Below are 15351 nucleotides of genomic sequence, written 5' to 3'. Positions count from 1 at the left end.
AATAAATCTGCAAAAATGTCAACAATTCTGTGTTTTTCTGTCAATATGGGGTGCTGTGTGTACATTAATGAGGAAAAAAAATTAACTTAAATGATTTTAGCAAATGGCTGCAATATAACAAAGAGTGAAAAATTGAAGGGGGTCTGAATACTTTCCGTACCCACTGTATATATAAATACACTCACATACAGTATATATTTAGAAAAAAGTACATGTATTTACATGTATATATTTATATTCATGTAATTTATATTATACATAAATATATTTAATATATAAACATAACATATTTTTCTTAAATATATACATGCATGTGTGTGTGTATTTATATATACATAATAAATATACACAGTAAACACAAATATTATGTAAACAAAAACTTTTATTTTGGATGTGATTAATCGCTATTAATCGTTTGACAGCACTAAAACACAATTATATATAATTATATAATATATATATACATTTTAATGTTATTTATTTGAATTTATTTTCTGTTATAGTTTTACCCATTTTAGTACTACAACTCATTTTACTTCATTTCATTCAGTTGCCAGGGAAACATTTCTAAGTTCAAGATAAAATTTATTGTATAATGTTAATTATTATTATTATTATTATTATAGCTTTATATTAATGAACAGTTTCAGAAGAGATCTCAGCAATAAAAGTCAGAGATCTCAGGATGATTTGATAGTTAACTCTACTGCATACGACTATTTTTATTTCTCCTAATCAAACAAAGCTGATAATTAACCAAAACATAACTGAGCTGCTGAGCTAGAAAAGAGCAATAAACTGTTCCTCTGGGATCATGTGAAGCGTTTGTTTCTCTGAGTCACATTATTTATCCTCCACTTCACAAATGCGATGACATCAGCTGCACTGATGCAAAAGGAGAGGAACCAAAATAACACACACACACACACACACAAGCGTCCTGCGGCGACGAGGCCTGCGTTATGCACATGATCGCCAGCATCTCCTGAACTCAATGTGTGATAAAGACGTGATGCTGGTAAACTACGCTGAAACCCCGCCCACTCCTCTGCCTCAGCCAATCAGGAGAAGAGCCACACGTATGGCGTTATTTTAATGACAAATGTCGAGAGTGCATGATTGTAGATTCCTTTGGGTTCCTGCTCATGTAGGGGTGGAAGGAAATGAGATTGTAGATATTCTGGCAAGAGGAGCAGTAAAGCATGAAACAGTTGATATACAAATACCATTATGTAGAACAGAAATCAAAACCATTATTAAGGGACATACAAACAAAATATGGCAAGAATACTGGGACATAACTGATACTGGACGACATCTGTATAACATACAAAAACAAGTAGGCTTAAATAGTATTAGGCAGAGCAGGAATCCAAAGGAAGGAAAGATAATTACACGTCTTAGAATAGGTCATGCTGGTTTGAACTTTACATTACAGAGAATAGGAAAACACCCCACTGGTCTTTGCGACCACTGCAACACACAAGAGACAGTCAAACATATTTTATTAGATTGTAAAAGGTATGAAGAAGAAAGAAGAGAGTTAGAAACACAAGTTGGAAAGCAAAACATGACAGTGGGAAATCTGCTAGGAGAAACAATGTCTAGGGAAGTACATAGTCTCCTAATGAATTATTTGAAAAATACTGGGATAAATGAAAGAATTTAATAGAAATATATAGGGGGGGGGGGGGTTTTTTTATATAATTGGGTTTTTTTTTCCTCCCTTTTCTTTCAAAGTACTGCCCACACTCCAGTCCAGTAGGTGGCGGTAAATGCACCTTTAAGTTGGTTTGCCAACCGCCAATAAAATTTAAAGAAGAAGAAAGAAGCATTATTGTAGTGCGAAAGCACATTAATATAATGCGTGAGCGCGAATCTCTCCGCTCACGCACGGATTTATTTTGCTCTCGCACAAAACCGGACACAGATACACGCTGCTCTCGCCCGGAGAGAGTGCGCGCACTTAAAACGTGTCTCTCCTCTCACTCAAACTGTGTCCTGTGCACTCTCAAATCTCTGTGCTCATGCACTATAGATATTAATTCTTTTCGCACCTGAATTAAACGTTGTCAAAACTTATCATTATGCACATGTTATCAAAATCAGAACCGAAAACAAACACTGAATGCGCTTTCGACATTTGTCATTAAAATAACGCCATACACACGCACCTCGAAAACTCCGCTGAGGAGAAATGGCGCATCCTGCGAGCGAGTGACAAGGCAGTGAATCTCCAGACTCATGTGAAACATACTAATCTTCAAGACGTATCTAGCTTAACCTGCTTTTTCCAGAGCCGGAATAGAAAAAAAGAAGAAAAACGAGGCCATCGAAGTGGAACTATGTGACCTGTTTTTACAGGCGCAACAGTCACAGACACTTTCCATCAGCGTTTGTTTTCGATTTTTCCTGAATAAGGAAAACATTCAAGGACTCAATGTGACGATCTTGAACTATGCACAATCTCTCTCTTTTTTTGGACCGGTTTTACTGATAGGATCACTGCTAGGCCAAAAACAGGCCAATGGCTTTCTTGAATTCTTCCTGTGATGTTTGTGCAAGTTTGGAAGTCATAATCATAATCATATTCTGGACAATTAAATGGAATAAAATTCAATTCATATTTGTTTCTCTATTTTTAGCTTATTGATGAAAACATATCTGTCTATATTATCAATATCATGCTGCCGCACAGAATGATGGGAAATGTAGTTGCTGTTTTTGTTGCTGAAAGTGCATTCAAATTAGCACAAATACTTGAGAAGTTAATCTAAAAATGTCTATCAAACTTGCATGACTTCTGTGAAGCACAAAGCAGGGATTTTAAAGAATGTATTGTGGTTTTTTTGTGTTGTCATACAATGAAAGTGAAATGTTGTTGTTCAAAATATATTCTTTTGTTTCACAGAAGCAGTGTTGTTTTCATTAACTAAAACTAAAATTAAAACATGCATATAAATTAAAAACATTTGTTATATAAAATTAAGCTGAAATTAAAGTAAAATATACATTTAGGATGCAAAAACAAACTAAATAGAAAATAAAATTAGAAATGTTTCTTTGACAACTAACTGAAATTAACTACTAAAATTACTATCTGAAATAAAATAACTAAATCTGATATAAAACGATAACTAACATTAAAAAACTATAGAAATGTTTTTGCATTAGAAAACTAATGCAAAATGTCAAATGCACATAACACAATTAGAAAGAATTGTGATTCAATTTTAAAAGAAAACTGAAAATATAAAAATAAAAGCCAATTCAAAATATCAATACAAACTTTTATAGTATATAAATAATTCTAAAATAACACTGTACAGAAGAAATAAAGTCATACAGATTTGGTAACTGGGCTTATTATAATTATTAAAAAACATTTTCATTACTTAAAAATAATATAAAATAAACATTACTTAAATCAAATATAAAAAGCTTACAATTATTTTATTTCAGCTAGTTGTCAAGGCAACATTTCTCTTTTTCATTAATTTTAAATACTAAAATAACTAAAAACAAAAAAATTTAACTAAAAACTTAAAACTACAAAGACATTTAAAGCAGTCTAAAAAAGCAAGAAAAACACAACAAAATTACAAAATATTTAACTGAAAACAACAAAAAAAATATAAATACAAAATGTAATTTAAATTCATTTAAAATATTAACGAACATATATAGGCTATAATAGTATATCAATGATACTAAAATAACACTGTTTGGAACAGCATGACGGTGTAAACGGGAATAAATAATGACAGAGTGATCGTTTTTGGGTGAACTAACCCTTTAAAAGGAAAAACAAAAATACACTGGGCAGCAGATGTGTAGAAGTTTGTGAATGACAGGCATTTCAGTTCCATTTGGGCCTGATTATAATCAAAACCAATTAACTTCCACCACGCTCCTCTGAAAACCCAGACTTTCCCTCTTAGGACATCGCCATTCATGTGCGCTCATCTCGTAAGCACCATCATTTGAAGATCACCTGAAGGCAGAAATATATTGGCAAGTCTCAACCAAATCAATTGGCTTTCAATTAGCATTAAGCGGCGAGAGGATAGACAAAGACGTCAGGATGGGAACAGAGGAATATGAGAGAGAAGAGAACAGCTGAGAGGAGATTAAACTACTGATGGCCAACAGAGAGAAACCGATCTACTGACAGCTGAACACACACACACACGTCTGAGAGCATCACTACCATTGTTTATACATTATTGTGTGTTAATCTGGATTATATTATACAATGATCTTTATAATTATCATCTCTCTCCCAGGGCTTGGGCTACTTTCCATCTGAAACGGATTAGGTGGAGTCACAGACCAACAAGAATCCCCTACTAATGACCATTAATAACCAAAGACAACAAGACCGTATGGGTGAATCTCATTCAAAAATGTATGAAAAAAATTTGAAATTATATTTCAGACAACCCAGGCGAAAAAGGTTAAAAATGTAACTATTAGATATCACCATATTCCACCAGAATTTATCGATTACATTAAGAATTGCAAACATTTTGATATTTTCTGAAATGTTCTAAGTAAATATGCGCTTTTTTGCATACATTTCCAGAAAATAAATCTGAACACTGGATAAGGCCAGGCTCAAAATTTTTATTTTGTTTTGTTGACATATTAGAGTCAAAGATTTTTACTGAAGGGATTTTGGATTTCTCTTTTTATCACTCCATAAATCTGAATATACTGTCAACAGACAGAAAAAAATACATTTTCACCATGTCGTTATGAATAAAATGTTATACCAATCAGTGTGAATGATATATGAACAAACCCCTCAGTAAAAACCTTCAGAATATAGAGAGGAATGAAACTGCTAAGTTTGGTGTTTGTAAGTGCTGCTGAAGTGGAGAAAAAACTTTTAAAGATATGTATTTTCATTGAAATCTACAGCCGCAAATGGATAAAGTGCAATAAAATAAACACTTAAAAGTGTATTTTGGATGTTTTCTTTCTACTAGTCTGAAAGAATATTATGTTTCCACTAAAATGCCTATGACATTAGGCAGAAAGTAAGTAACAGTAAATGATAATATAGAAAAATAATATATCATGTTTTTAGGAATACAATGTTATATAAATATACCTGAATGAAATATGAACAAACCCCTCAGTAAAAACCTTCAGAATACAGATAGGAATAAAACTGCTAAGTTTGTAAGTGCCACTGAAGTGGTGAAGAAAACTTTTAAAGATATGCTTTGTAACTGAAATCTACAGCCGCAAATAGATTAAGTGCAATAAAATAAACACTTCAATGTGTATTTTGGATGTTTTCTTTCTACTGGTCTGAAAGAACACTTTCTGAGCCCAAATAGCAGAAAAATCTTAAAAGTAACCAATGCATGTTTTTGCCTATTTTATGATGACTGATTTTTGGCAATGTGACATTATTTTTAAACCCCAAAATTGCATTACTGCAAAGCAGCAAATATCTGTAAGCAGGGATTGAAATTAACTTTTTCACTCACCAAAATTAATCTTTTCCAATAAGTTTAAATTGATTTTTAACTTTTATGGGCATTCTCACCTTTATAAAGCCATTTTTTTCTAAAAGTGTACATCATCTTTTGAGTCAAATTCTTACATTTAATCAGTCCATTATAATAATAATACATTTAGCCTGTTACTAAACTAATTAAATCAGTATCAATAAAATTCATCTTTGCAGAAGTTGCATATGAAGTGGCATTTAGATGCATTTACACATGTTAATGCATTATGTTTTTGTTAGCCCATCCAGTTGAACCCACTAAATGCGGTGCTGCTGTGTTAAATTAATGCGGAAAAAGAGAAGAGAAGTGCAGAGAAGATCTTGTTTACATTTGGTTTTGATCAAAACTAAAACCAATATAAACTAATATAATTCGAATTTTAATAATATTTAAGTACAAAATTCAAATGTAGTTTTTCAGCCATTTTGACAGCCCTAACTCCCACTAATATGAGCTAATAAACAGCATTATATAAAATAATTAGCAAATTGTTGTTTAAGGTGGAGTTCCAGAAAGCCAAATTTCAGGACAAATAACTACCCACTTACAATTTTACTTTACAGTTTATTTATTGAATCAATATATCAATAGTTTTGCATTTAAAATTGGTAGAGTTAGGGGTCGTTTTTGCATTCAACTGTACTGCATTTCCATTGTTTTTCTATGTAAATACACACTAGATGGATTTCTTTGAATGCTGCACCCACATCTCGCATCTTTTGCAGCATCTTGCACATGACATGTTGTTTTAAAAAGGCATGTTAAAAGATGGTAAACTTTATAAAAACTTGTCTCTAGACCTAGGTTTTTTTATTTTTTATTAAACTGCCCTGTGCCCCATGTTTTCAATTTAAAATTCAAAAATAAAAATATTTTTCAAATTGCCCTGCTGCTCACATCTCTCAATATATTTATTGATGGCTTCGCAAAATGCAAATTACACATAAAAAAAAAATTAATATTGTTATTCCAAATAATGTATATTGTTTACAATATTTAAAAAAACTAAAATAAAAATAAATAAAAAGAGATTAGAAGCTAACTAATTTTATAATACACCTGACATTATAGTGTAATATGAACAACGTAGTTTTTGCAACCCCAGAGTCCAGATCATTTACAAATGTTCCCAAAAGTTAGGGTTAGGGCTACTAAATATAGTTCATCTTAGAGTGAATTATATTTTGAAGTTATTCCAGTGGCATTAACCCCATTAGGATCTTAATGTGCATCACTGTCATGAAAAACAATGTCACAGGGCAAGAAAATGTTGCAAATAGCTTTCATTTTCTTTAGGCAAAGTGTCATTTCAGATTGTGGGGTTCAATATTACCTCAACTTTACAGTTTTCATGATATTCACCCTTAAAGGTCCCATATTTTACACCTTTCTGGAGTTTTATTTTGGTAGTTACATATCACCTAGACCTCAGTTATCATGAAAAAAGCCAGGAAATTTCAGTTTTGACAATATGGGACCTTTAAGACTCATTGTGAGAAAGCACACATCTTACCTAACGATCACACCACCAGCCCTCCTCAACACACACACACACACACACACACACATCATACAAAATGCACAGAGAGAGAGAGAGAGAGAGAGAGAGAGAGAGAGAGAGGAGCTGCAGGTCGACTTCATACACCTCAACACACACGTCCCTACAATACAACACATTCATAAGTCATGCACAAGATCTTTAAAAATGCAACGTTCATGTTAAATATAAAGACCTTGACTGAATATTGCAGAATAGAGACGAAGAAATACACTACCGTATAAATGTTTGGGGTCAGTAAGTTTTTGTTATTGTTTTTGGATTCTTCTGCTCACCAAAGCTGCATTCATTTGATTAAAAATACAGAAATAACAGTAATATTGTGAAATATTATTACAATTTCAAATAGCTGATTTATATGTGAATATCTGTTAGAATAAAATTTATTCCTGTGATCAAAGCTGAATTTTCAGCATCATTTCTCCAGTCTTCAGTGTTACTAATATGCTGATTTGCTGCTCAAGAAATTATCACCAATGTTGAAAACAGAAAGATCAGAAATCTTTTGTAACATAATAAATGTCACTTTTGATCAATTTTGCAATTTTGCGTTTTCTTCCATGCCATGTTATTAAGTGTAACTGCACACTTTGTCAGAATAAAATTATGACCCAAATCATGCTCCTGAGACTGTGATCTGACGACACTGACGCACAGACTCAGAGAAAATAAGTGTGAATTCATTTCAAAATTCAATCTTCAGTGCTCTATTTCAGATAAACCTCTCATAAAGAGGTCATTAAAAACAAAACAGTCATGTCATCTGACAACAAAAACGAGGCAAAAAATGAATTGTTTTTGCAGCTTAGTCTCAGTGATAGTGCTTTTTGCCCTGAGTTCTGAAGGTTACAGCAAGTTCTCATGATACATCAAACGTTTATTTCCAAAGATCAAGGAAAATTTAATTTTTCATTATGTGACCCCATCAAGTGCTTCAAAAAACAAGGCCATAAAAAGCATTTGTGACAAATGATGGAAAAACACAGGACAAAACAGGGCATTTAGTGCATTAAGTGTTCCGTTATCCTGTATTTTCCACTTCATTTCTTTATTTTAGCCTAGTTTTTCAGTCTGGTATGGTCTGCCAGTACTCACCTTCCCCCACAATCCCAAGAACCTCAAACCTGTGCATCACATCACTGGAGGCCGGGTTCCTCATCCAGTTAAACGGCCGCCGGGCGACGGAGGGGCTCACGGGGGCGAGTGGTCGTCATGGTTACGGGTTGGCATGGGGCGGCCTGGTGAGGAATCATGGGAGGGAGCGGATCACCGAGAGCCTTGGAGCATGATGATGTCCGTCACACACACCTGCACCTGAGAAAACACACGAGTCACATGATACAGATGTTTACATACCAGGGCGTTGCTATGCAGTTGCTAAGGGTTTCTGAGTGGTTTCTAGTGCATCACTATGTGGTTGCCAGAACACCAAATATCTGCCAATGCAATAAATAAATAAATATGTATGCATGTATGTATATATGTATGTATATGTATATATTTATATATTGGCCAAATATTACAATATCTGCCAAAACCAATTAGAAAGTAATTAAATAAAGAAAAAAATATATTGCTGGAAATATCAAATATTTGACAATACCTATTAAATAAACACATCAATAAAATATTACAGAAAAATATTAAATACTGATTGACAAATAAATATCATATCTGACAATGCAAACAAACAAATAAATATAAAAATCTGGAAATGTCAAATACATGCCAATAATGATAGATCAATCAATAAATCAATCAATCAATCTGCCAATACCAAGTAAAATAAATTAATTAATTTGCCTGTGAAATATTCAATATCTGGCAATATCAATAAATAAATATATATTGCCCAAAATATCAAATATCTGTCAACACCAATAAACAAACAAAGCTGGAAATATCAAATATTTGATATAATTTGACAAGACAGACAGACAGACAGATAGATAATCAAATATCTGCCAATACTAACAAACAAATAAAGCTGGTTACATGAAAAATCTGCCAATACAGATAAAATAATTAGATGAATGAATAAGTGAATGCACGAACAGCATTACGTATCACCCAGTAATCGATATGGAGAGAGTATATTGTGTATGTCTGTTATACTGTATTAATGACATCTCTTCAACTCTTAGCAAACATCTGTACAGAGGCGCCAGAAAACCAGCATCTGCTGCTCAAAATCATACTTGACCAGATGCTTTCTAGTGCGTCGCTATGTGGTTGCTAGGGTCTTAGGTGGCTGTTTACCGCTTCCACCAAACGCTCACGAAAGGAAACAAAGCGCTGGATCCTGAAGCAACATCTCGATCTCACACAGCGGCAGTGTGTTGTGTTTGATGTGTGCGGCAGAGATCAGTGTGTGAGCGCGTGTGGGTCACAGATAATTAGGATGCAGCTATAAATAGTGCACCACAGAAGAACATTCAGCAGCCTTTAAGAGACACGCTGAGCTGAAGGAGAGCCGGCGAGACTCGATGTGTCCAGAAGACAGAAACCAGACAAATACAGCACAAACACCTGCCATTATCAGCACATCTTCACTAGACAGCATGCTAGTGCTCTATATATATGGATTCAAAGCTATAATAATACAATAAGTGAACTTAACTACATTATATTGTACAGTATGAAAAATTGATAAATGTTCCTTTTAAATTCTGCCGATAGGTATATTGAAATATCAAATATCTGCCAATACCGATAAATAAATAAATAATGCCATCTGAGCTGAAGGAGAGCCGGCGAGACTCGATGTGTCCAGAAGACAGAAACCAGACAAATACAGCACAAACACCTGCCATTATCAGCACATCTTCACTAGACAGCATGCTAGTGCTCTATATATATGGATTCAAAGCTATAATAATACAATAAGTGAACTTAACTACATTATATTGTACAGTATGAAAAATTGATAAATGTTCCTTTTAAATTCTGCCGATAGGTATATTGAAATATCAAATATCCAGCAATACCAATTTAAAATTGCCTGAAAATATAAAATAATTGGCAGTATTGATTAAAAAAAAAAAAATTAATTAATAAATATTGCTGGAAATATCAAATATCAACAGATACAACATTTAATTAATTAATTAAATACTGCCAGAAATATCAAATATTTGCGGATAATGATTAAAATATAAATAAATATTGCCAGAAATATCAAATGTTTGACAATATTAATTAAAAAAGAAAAAAAGGGAAAAAAAATTGTCCAAAATATGAAATATCTGTCAGTACCGATTAAATAAATATATCGCCCCAAAATATGAAATATCTGCCAAAACCAATATAAATAAATAAATAAATATTACCCAAAATATTACAATTTTGCCAATATCGATTAAAATATCAAATATCTGCCAATACCGATAAATAAATAAATAATGCCATAAATAACAAGTATCTGCCAATACCAATTAGAAATTGCCTAAGAATATCAATTAAAAAATAAGTTATTAAATACATATTTTCAAAAACATTTGCAAATATGATTACAAAATAAATTAATAAATAAATATTGCAGGAAACATCAAATATCTGCCAATATAGAATTAATGAAATATTGCCAGAAATACCAAATATCTGAGAAAATAAACAAACAAATAAATAAGTAAGTATTGGCCAAAATATAAAATATCTGCCAATGATTAAAAAAAAAATGAATGAATGAATATTACCTGAAATATCAAATATTTGCCAATATCGATTAAACATATCTGAGAAAATAAACAAACAAATAAATAAGTAAGTATTGGCCAAAATATAAAATATCTGCCAATGATTTAAAAAAAATGAATGAATGAATATTACCTGAAATATCAAATATTTGCCAATATTTATTAAAAAAAAACACAAATTAATACTACCAGAAATATCAAATATCTGCCAATACAAATTAAAAATATTTAAATAAATGAATAAATGACATCATCTGTTTAACACTGAAGCCTCTTAGCAAAACCAGCATATTTGCTTCAAAAAGGCTTTGCATGGTAGAGGTTAGTCTGTTTTAATTTAGGGCTGGATGACCTGTTTGTCCAAACCATGCAAGACTATAAACCATTCTGGCAACCCGTTCGAACACAATCATTATTTTCACAATCAATAGATTTGGTGATGAAAAAAATTGACAAAAAAGATGAAGTGATTTTCCTGGAGCGTCTCATTTCAATCAGACGGTCCATGTGGTGTTTTTCTGGGTGTCAGCGCTGCACTCCTCACAAACAGATGGATGTCTTTATGTTTGTCTGCATGCGAGCGTGTGTTTCCGCTGGCATAGAATTACTGCGTGTCATCACTTCAGACCAAAACGCCAACAAACCAGCAATGAACGCGAGGCCTGGGACTCTGACAGACACGTCACATCGGTGTAACCAGATCACACTCACACACCGATGACATGAAGATCAGAATAGAGATGGGCCGTTCATCAGCCATTCCTTTATTTTGTGTCCGTCAAGGGACAAATGAATGAAAGAATCGGACTAGATGGGACTAGAAAGAGGTGAAATATTCATTTTTATTTATATTTAGCTGGATTATAATGATTTTTTAATTTGTAATAAGCCTGAAATATCAAATATTTGCCAATGTCGATTATAAAAAAATAAATAATTAAATTAATATTGCCCAAAATATAAAATATTTGGCAATACCAATTAAATAAATAAATAAATATCGCCCAAATTTCCCACATTTTAAAATATCTGCCCATACGGATTTAAAAAAATAAATAAACAAATAAATAATTGTTGCCCAAAATAGGAAATATCTGCCAACACCAATTAAATAAATAAAATGTATTAATTAAATAATTACACAAATACACAAATAAATACATACTTTCAGCCAACAAACTGAAATATCTGTCCACGCGGATTAAAAATAAAATAAAATAAAATTAATTTAATTTAATTTAATTTTAAAAAGCCTTCGTTATTTCTACATCAATTAAGCAGGTAAAAGGTCTGGAGTTGATTCTAAGTGTGCCAGTTGCATTTGGAAGCTGCTGCTCTGAACCCACATCATGCGGTCAAAGAATCTCTCCATACAAGTGAAACAATTGTTAGCATGAGCGTGCATGGCTTCCAGTGGCATTGGGTTACTGGTGTTTATTTTATCAGTTCCGATTCTGATTCCGATTCTGCTGATCGATTCCGATTCTTTTCGATTCCCAGTTTCGATTCCAATGTGATTAAATAATGATATCAAACATTTATCCTGTGTCTCTTTTTTGCAAACCATTTATTGGAGCTGAATACCATGAACAAAAATCAACAGGCTACATAAAAACTGGACTCTTTAAGAGCTGTTTGTGATCAAAATAGAACGGCATGATTCTGGATAAATTAAGGTTGTTTTTTTCTTTTTTCCCCCCCAATGGAAGTTGTGGTTCTCTCATGATTCTGAAGAAAAAACATTAGACAACTAAACAAAATCACATGTAATTTATGAATAAATGATTCAATGACTCACTCAAGATGTACTTGTTTCATTACTGGATGAATCAGCGTTCTTGAACGAATCTCTTGTATGATTCAAAGACAAATACATTTTAACAGCCCCTTTTCGCCACCTACTGGCGTAACAATGTAATCGACGAATCTTCATTTGAAGCATCAAATTACTTTCAAAAGGTGATTTACTCTATTTTAATCGCTACCCATCGTACACAGTTTATATCTGAACTATAAACTTTTATCCCAGTACTTCTGTGATTTGAATGTTTGCAACACAGAAATAATGATACTGTGTGGCTGGAAAGACTGTGAAGCGGTTTCATTCATGACAGATGACAGCTGCTCTCTTTAGGTCAGCGGCAGCGCGAACGCAGATTTAAATGTTCAAATCACACTGATGTGATCGTACGCTGTACGGACGAACCACGTGATCACAACATTGATCGCACACGTCAAAGGTGGAGGAATGAAACAGACGAATCATTGTGATTTAGGAATAGAATCCCGTTGGTGTTTGAATCGTGCTCGCAATCTTTAATGATCTATTAAATTAAAGTGCTTTGTCATGTTGGTGGTGACACCTCTCTTGCAACATGTTTAGCTATAACAGATATCATACTTAGCTTTTTTGTTTTCTGATCGCAAATGTAGCCAAACTTTGGAGCGCTTAGATTAGCAAGCAAGGTCCTGGCAGATCGCTAGGTCTGGTCCTCACAGAAATCGATAGGCGGAATCGAAATTTTAACTTGACAACAAGTATCCGGTTCCTGACCTTAAGAATCCGATTCTGGAATCAGAATTGATTTTCGATTCCCAACCCTACTGGTGTTTAGTGATGACGTGACAGAAGACAGAAGCAGCCGGATGAATTCTGAAGTGTACAGGGATATACTCTCTGCCCAGATTCAGTCAAATGCAGCAAAGCTGATTGGATGGCGCTTCATAGTACAAATGGACGGTGACCCAAAACATACAGCAAAAGCAACCCAGGAGTTTTTGAAGTTAAAAAAGTGGAATGTTCTGCAATGGCCAAGTCGATCTCCTGATCTCAACCCGATTGAGCTGCATTTCACTCGCTGAAGACAAAACTAAAGGCAGAAAAACCCACAAACAAACAACAACTGAAGTCAGCTGCAGCAAAGGCCTGGCAAAGCAGCATAAAGTCTCTGCTGATGTCCATGAGCTCCAGACTTAAGGCAGTCATTGCCTGCAAAGGATTCTCAGCAAAATATAAAAAATGAACATTTTATTTATGATTACGTTTATTTGCCCAATTACATTTGAGCCCCTGAAAATGGGGGGGACTGTATATAAAAATTCCTAAGCATTTTATGTTATATTTTTGTTCAACCCCTTGAATTAAAGCTTAAAGTCTGCACTACAATCACATCTTGATTGTTTTATTTCAAATCCATTGTAGTGATATATAAAGGCAAAAGCACAAAAACTCAGTCAGTGTCCGAATTCTTCCAGACCTGACTGTATTGCCAGAAATATCAAATATCTGCCAAATACCGATAAACAGATGTGTATAAAAAATATCTAAAAATAAAAATCACATATCACTAAAATATTGTGTATCCTTGATGCAGTCAAACGAACGATTTGTTCATTTTGCGTCTGTCAAGTGACAAACGAATGAAAGTATCATACTATAATGGACTCAGGAATTCAAATAATTTCTCATTATTTATATTTAGCTGCATTATGATTAGGGTTGGGTATCGTTTGGGTTTTTTTCGATACCGGTGCCAAATCGATACTTTTAAAATGGTTCCGGTGCCTAAACGGTGCCTGAACCGATACTTATTAAAAAATTAATTAATTAATTAAAATTCCCCCAAAAAATGATGGATTGGCCATCAGCACTATAAACACATGATGCGTTTCATTCATACTGGACGCCAGAGGGCGCCCTCGCACAGAAAATTCCCATATCCAGTCAGCTGAGTAAACCGAACATATAAACGTTTTGAATGATAAAACAAAGACAATAAACACTCGACTGCGACAATGTAGTTTATCTGTGTTATTTAAGCCATCTCTGGTATTTTCATAATAATTAAGTACATTTATAATAGGGTGACCATATTTTAGTTTTCCAAAAAAAGGAGAGTAGGGGGCAGGGCTTCACCTAACAGTATACGTAGCAAGGTTTTTTTTGTTTGTTTGCTTATTTTGTTTTTATAATAAATAAAAAGAAAACAAGTAGAAAGAATAGAAAAAGAATAGGGAATGCCAGTGTTAGAGGGTCATTTTTAAATAAAAATAAAAAGTCAAAAGAACAGAAAAAGAACAGATAATGCTAGTGTTCGAAGGTGATTATTTATAATAAATAAAAAGAAAATAAGTGGAAAGAATAGAGTCAGTCAAATGTAATTTATGCAATATTTCAAACCTTTAACCCACTTGGGAAAATCAAACCATGGCAACAGTTTAAAAGTAGCCCAATTCTGTGGAAAAAACGCGGACTTGGCAACCCTGCATCCAGCAAGAACTACCGGAGTCAGCTTTGACTGATCACAGGTCGAGAATAAGGAGAGATGACTAACAAGATCATGCTTGAGTATTTGCTGCTCAACAGACCCTGAACTCATTGACAGATATCTGATCTTGTAAGATGTGCTCCCTTTACACAGATTGCGTGTGATTGCGAAATCGAAAGTGAAAGTGAACAGCGTGAACGCTCATTCAAAAGAGATTTAAATACTCCGCATACTGAGAGCGGCTCCCTGATGCGCCAAAATTATATGCAATATTAGAATGTTTAAAGGAGTGGACACGAAAATCG

The 15351-nt window shown here is 33.5% G+C and overlaps 1 protein-coding gene across 5 annotated transcripts in view; it reads right to left on the bottom strand.

Moving 5' to 3' along the window:
* Nucleotides 1-15351, bottom strand: part of LOC107694434 (cyclin-dependent kinase-like 5) — a 65351-nt gene that overhangs the window by 41058 nt on the left and 8942 nt on the right. For 4 of the 5 annotated variants that reach the window (XR_001634871.1, XM_016494125.1, XM_016494129.1 and 1 more), the window contains exon 2: nt 8179-8397. Coding sequence is in view for 4 of the 5 variants with exons in the window: in XM_016494125.1 (XP_016349611.1) it covers nt 8179-8242 (64 nt within the window). In the remaining variant the exon portion in view is untranslated. The remainder of the gene's footprint in view (nt 1-8178; nt 8398-15351) is intronic. The other variant, XM_016494127.1, reaches the window with a different exon arrangement.

The sequence above is a fragment of the Sinocyclocheilus anshuiensis genome, unplaced genomic scaffold (assembly GCF_001515605.1).
Source record: "Sinocyclocheilus anshuiensis isolate Anshui unplaced genomic scaffold, SAMN03320099.WGS_v1.1 scaffold1826, whole genome shotgun sequence".
In the NCBI taxonomy this organism is placed as follows: domain Eukaryota; kingdom Metazoa; phylum Chordata; class Actinopteri; order Cypriniformes; family Cyprinidae; genus Sinocyclocheilus; species Sinocyclocheilus anshuiensis.
Note: the sequence above shows the minus strand (reverse complement) of the source record. Positions and strands in the feature narration are given on the sequence as shown.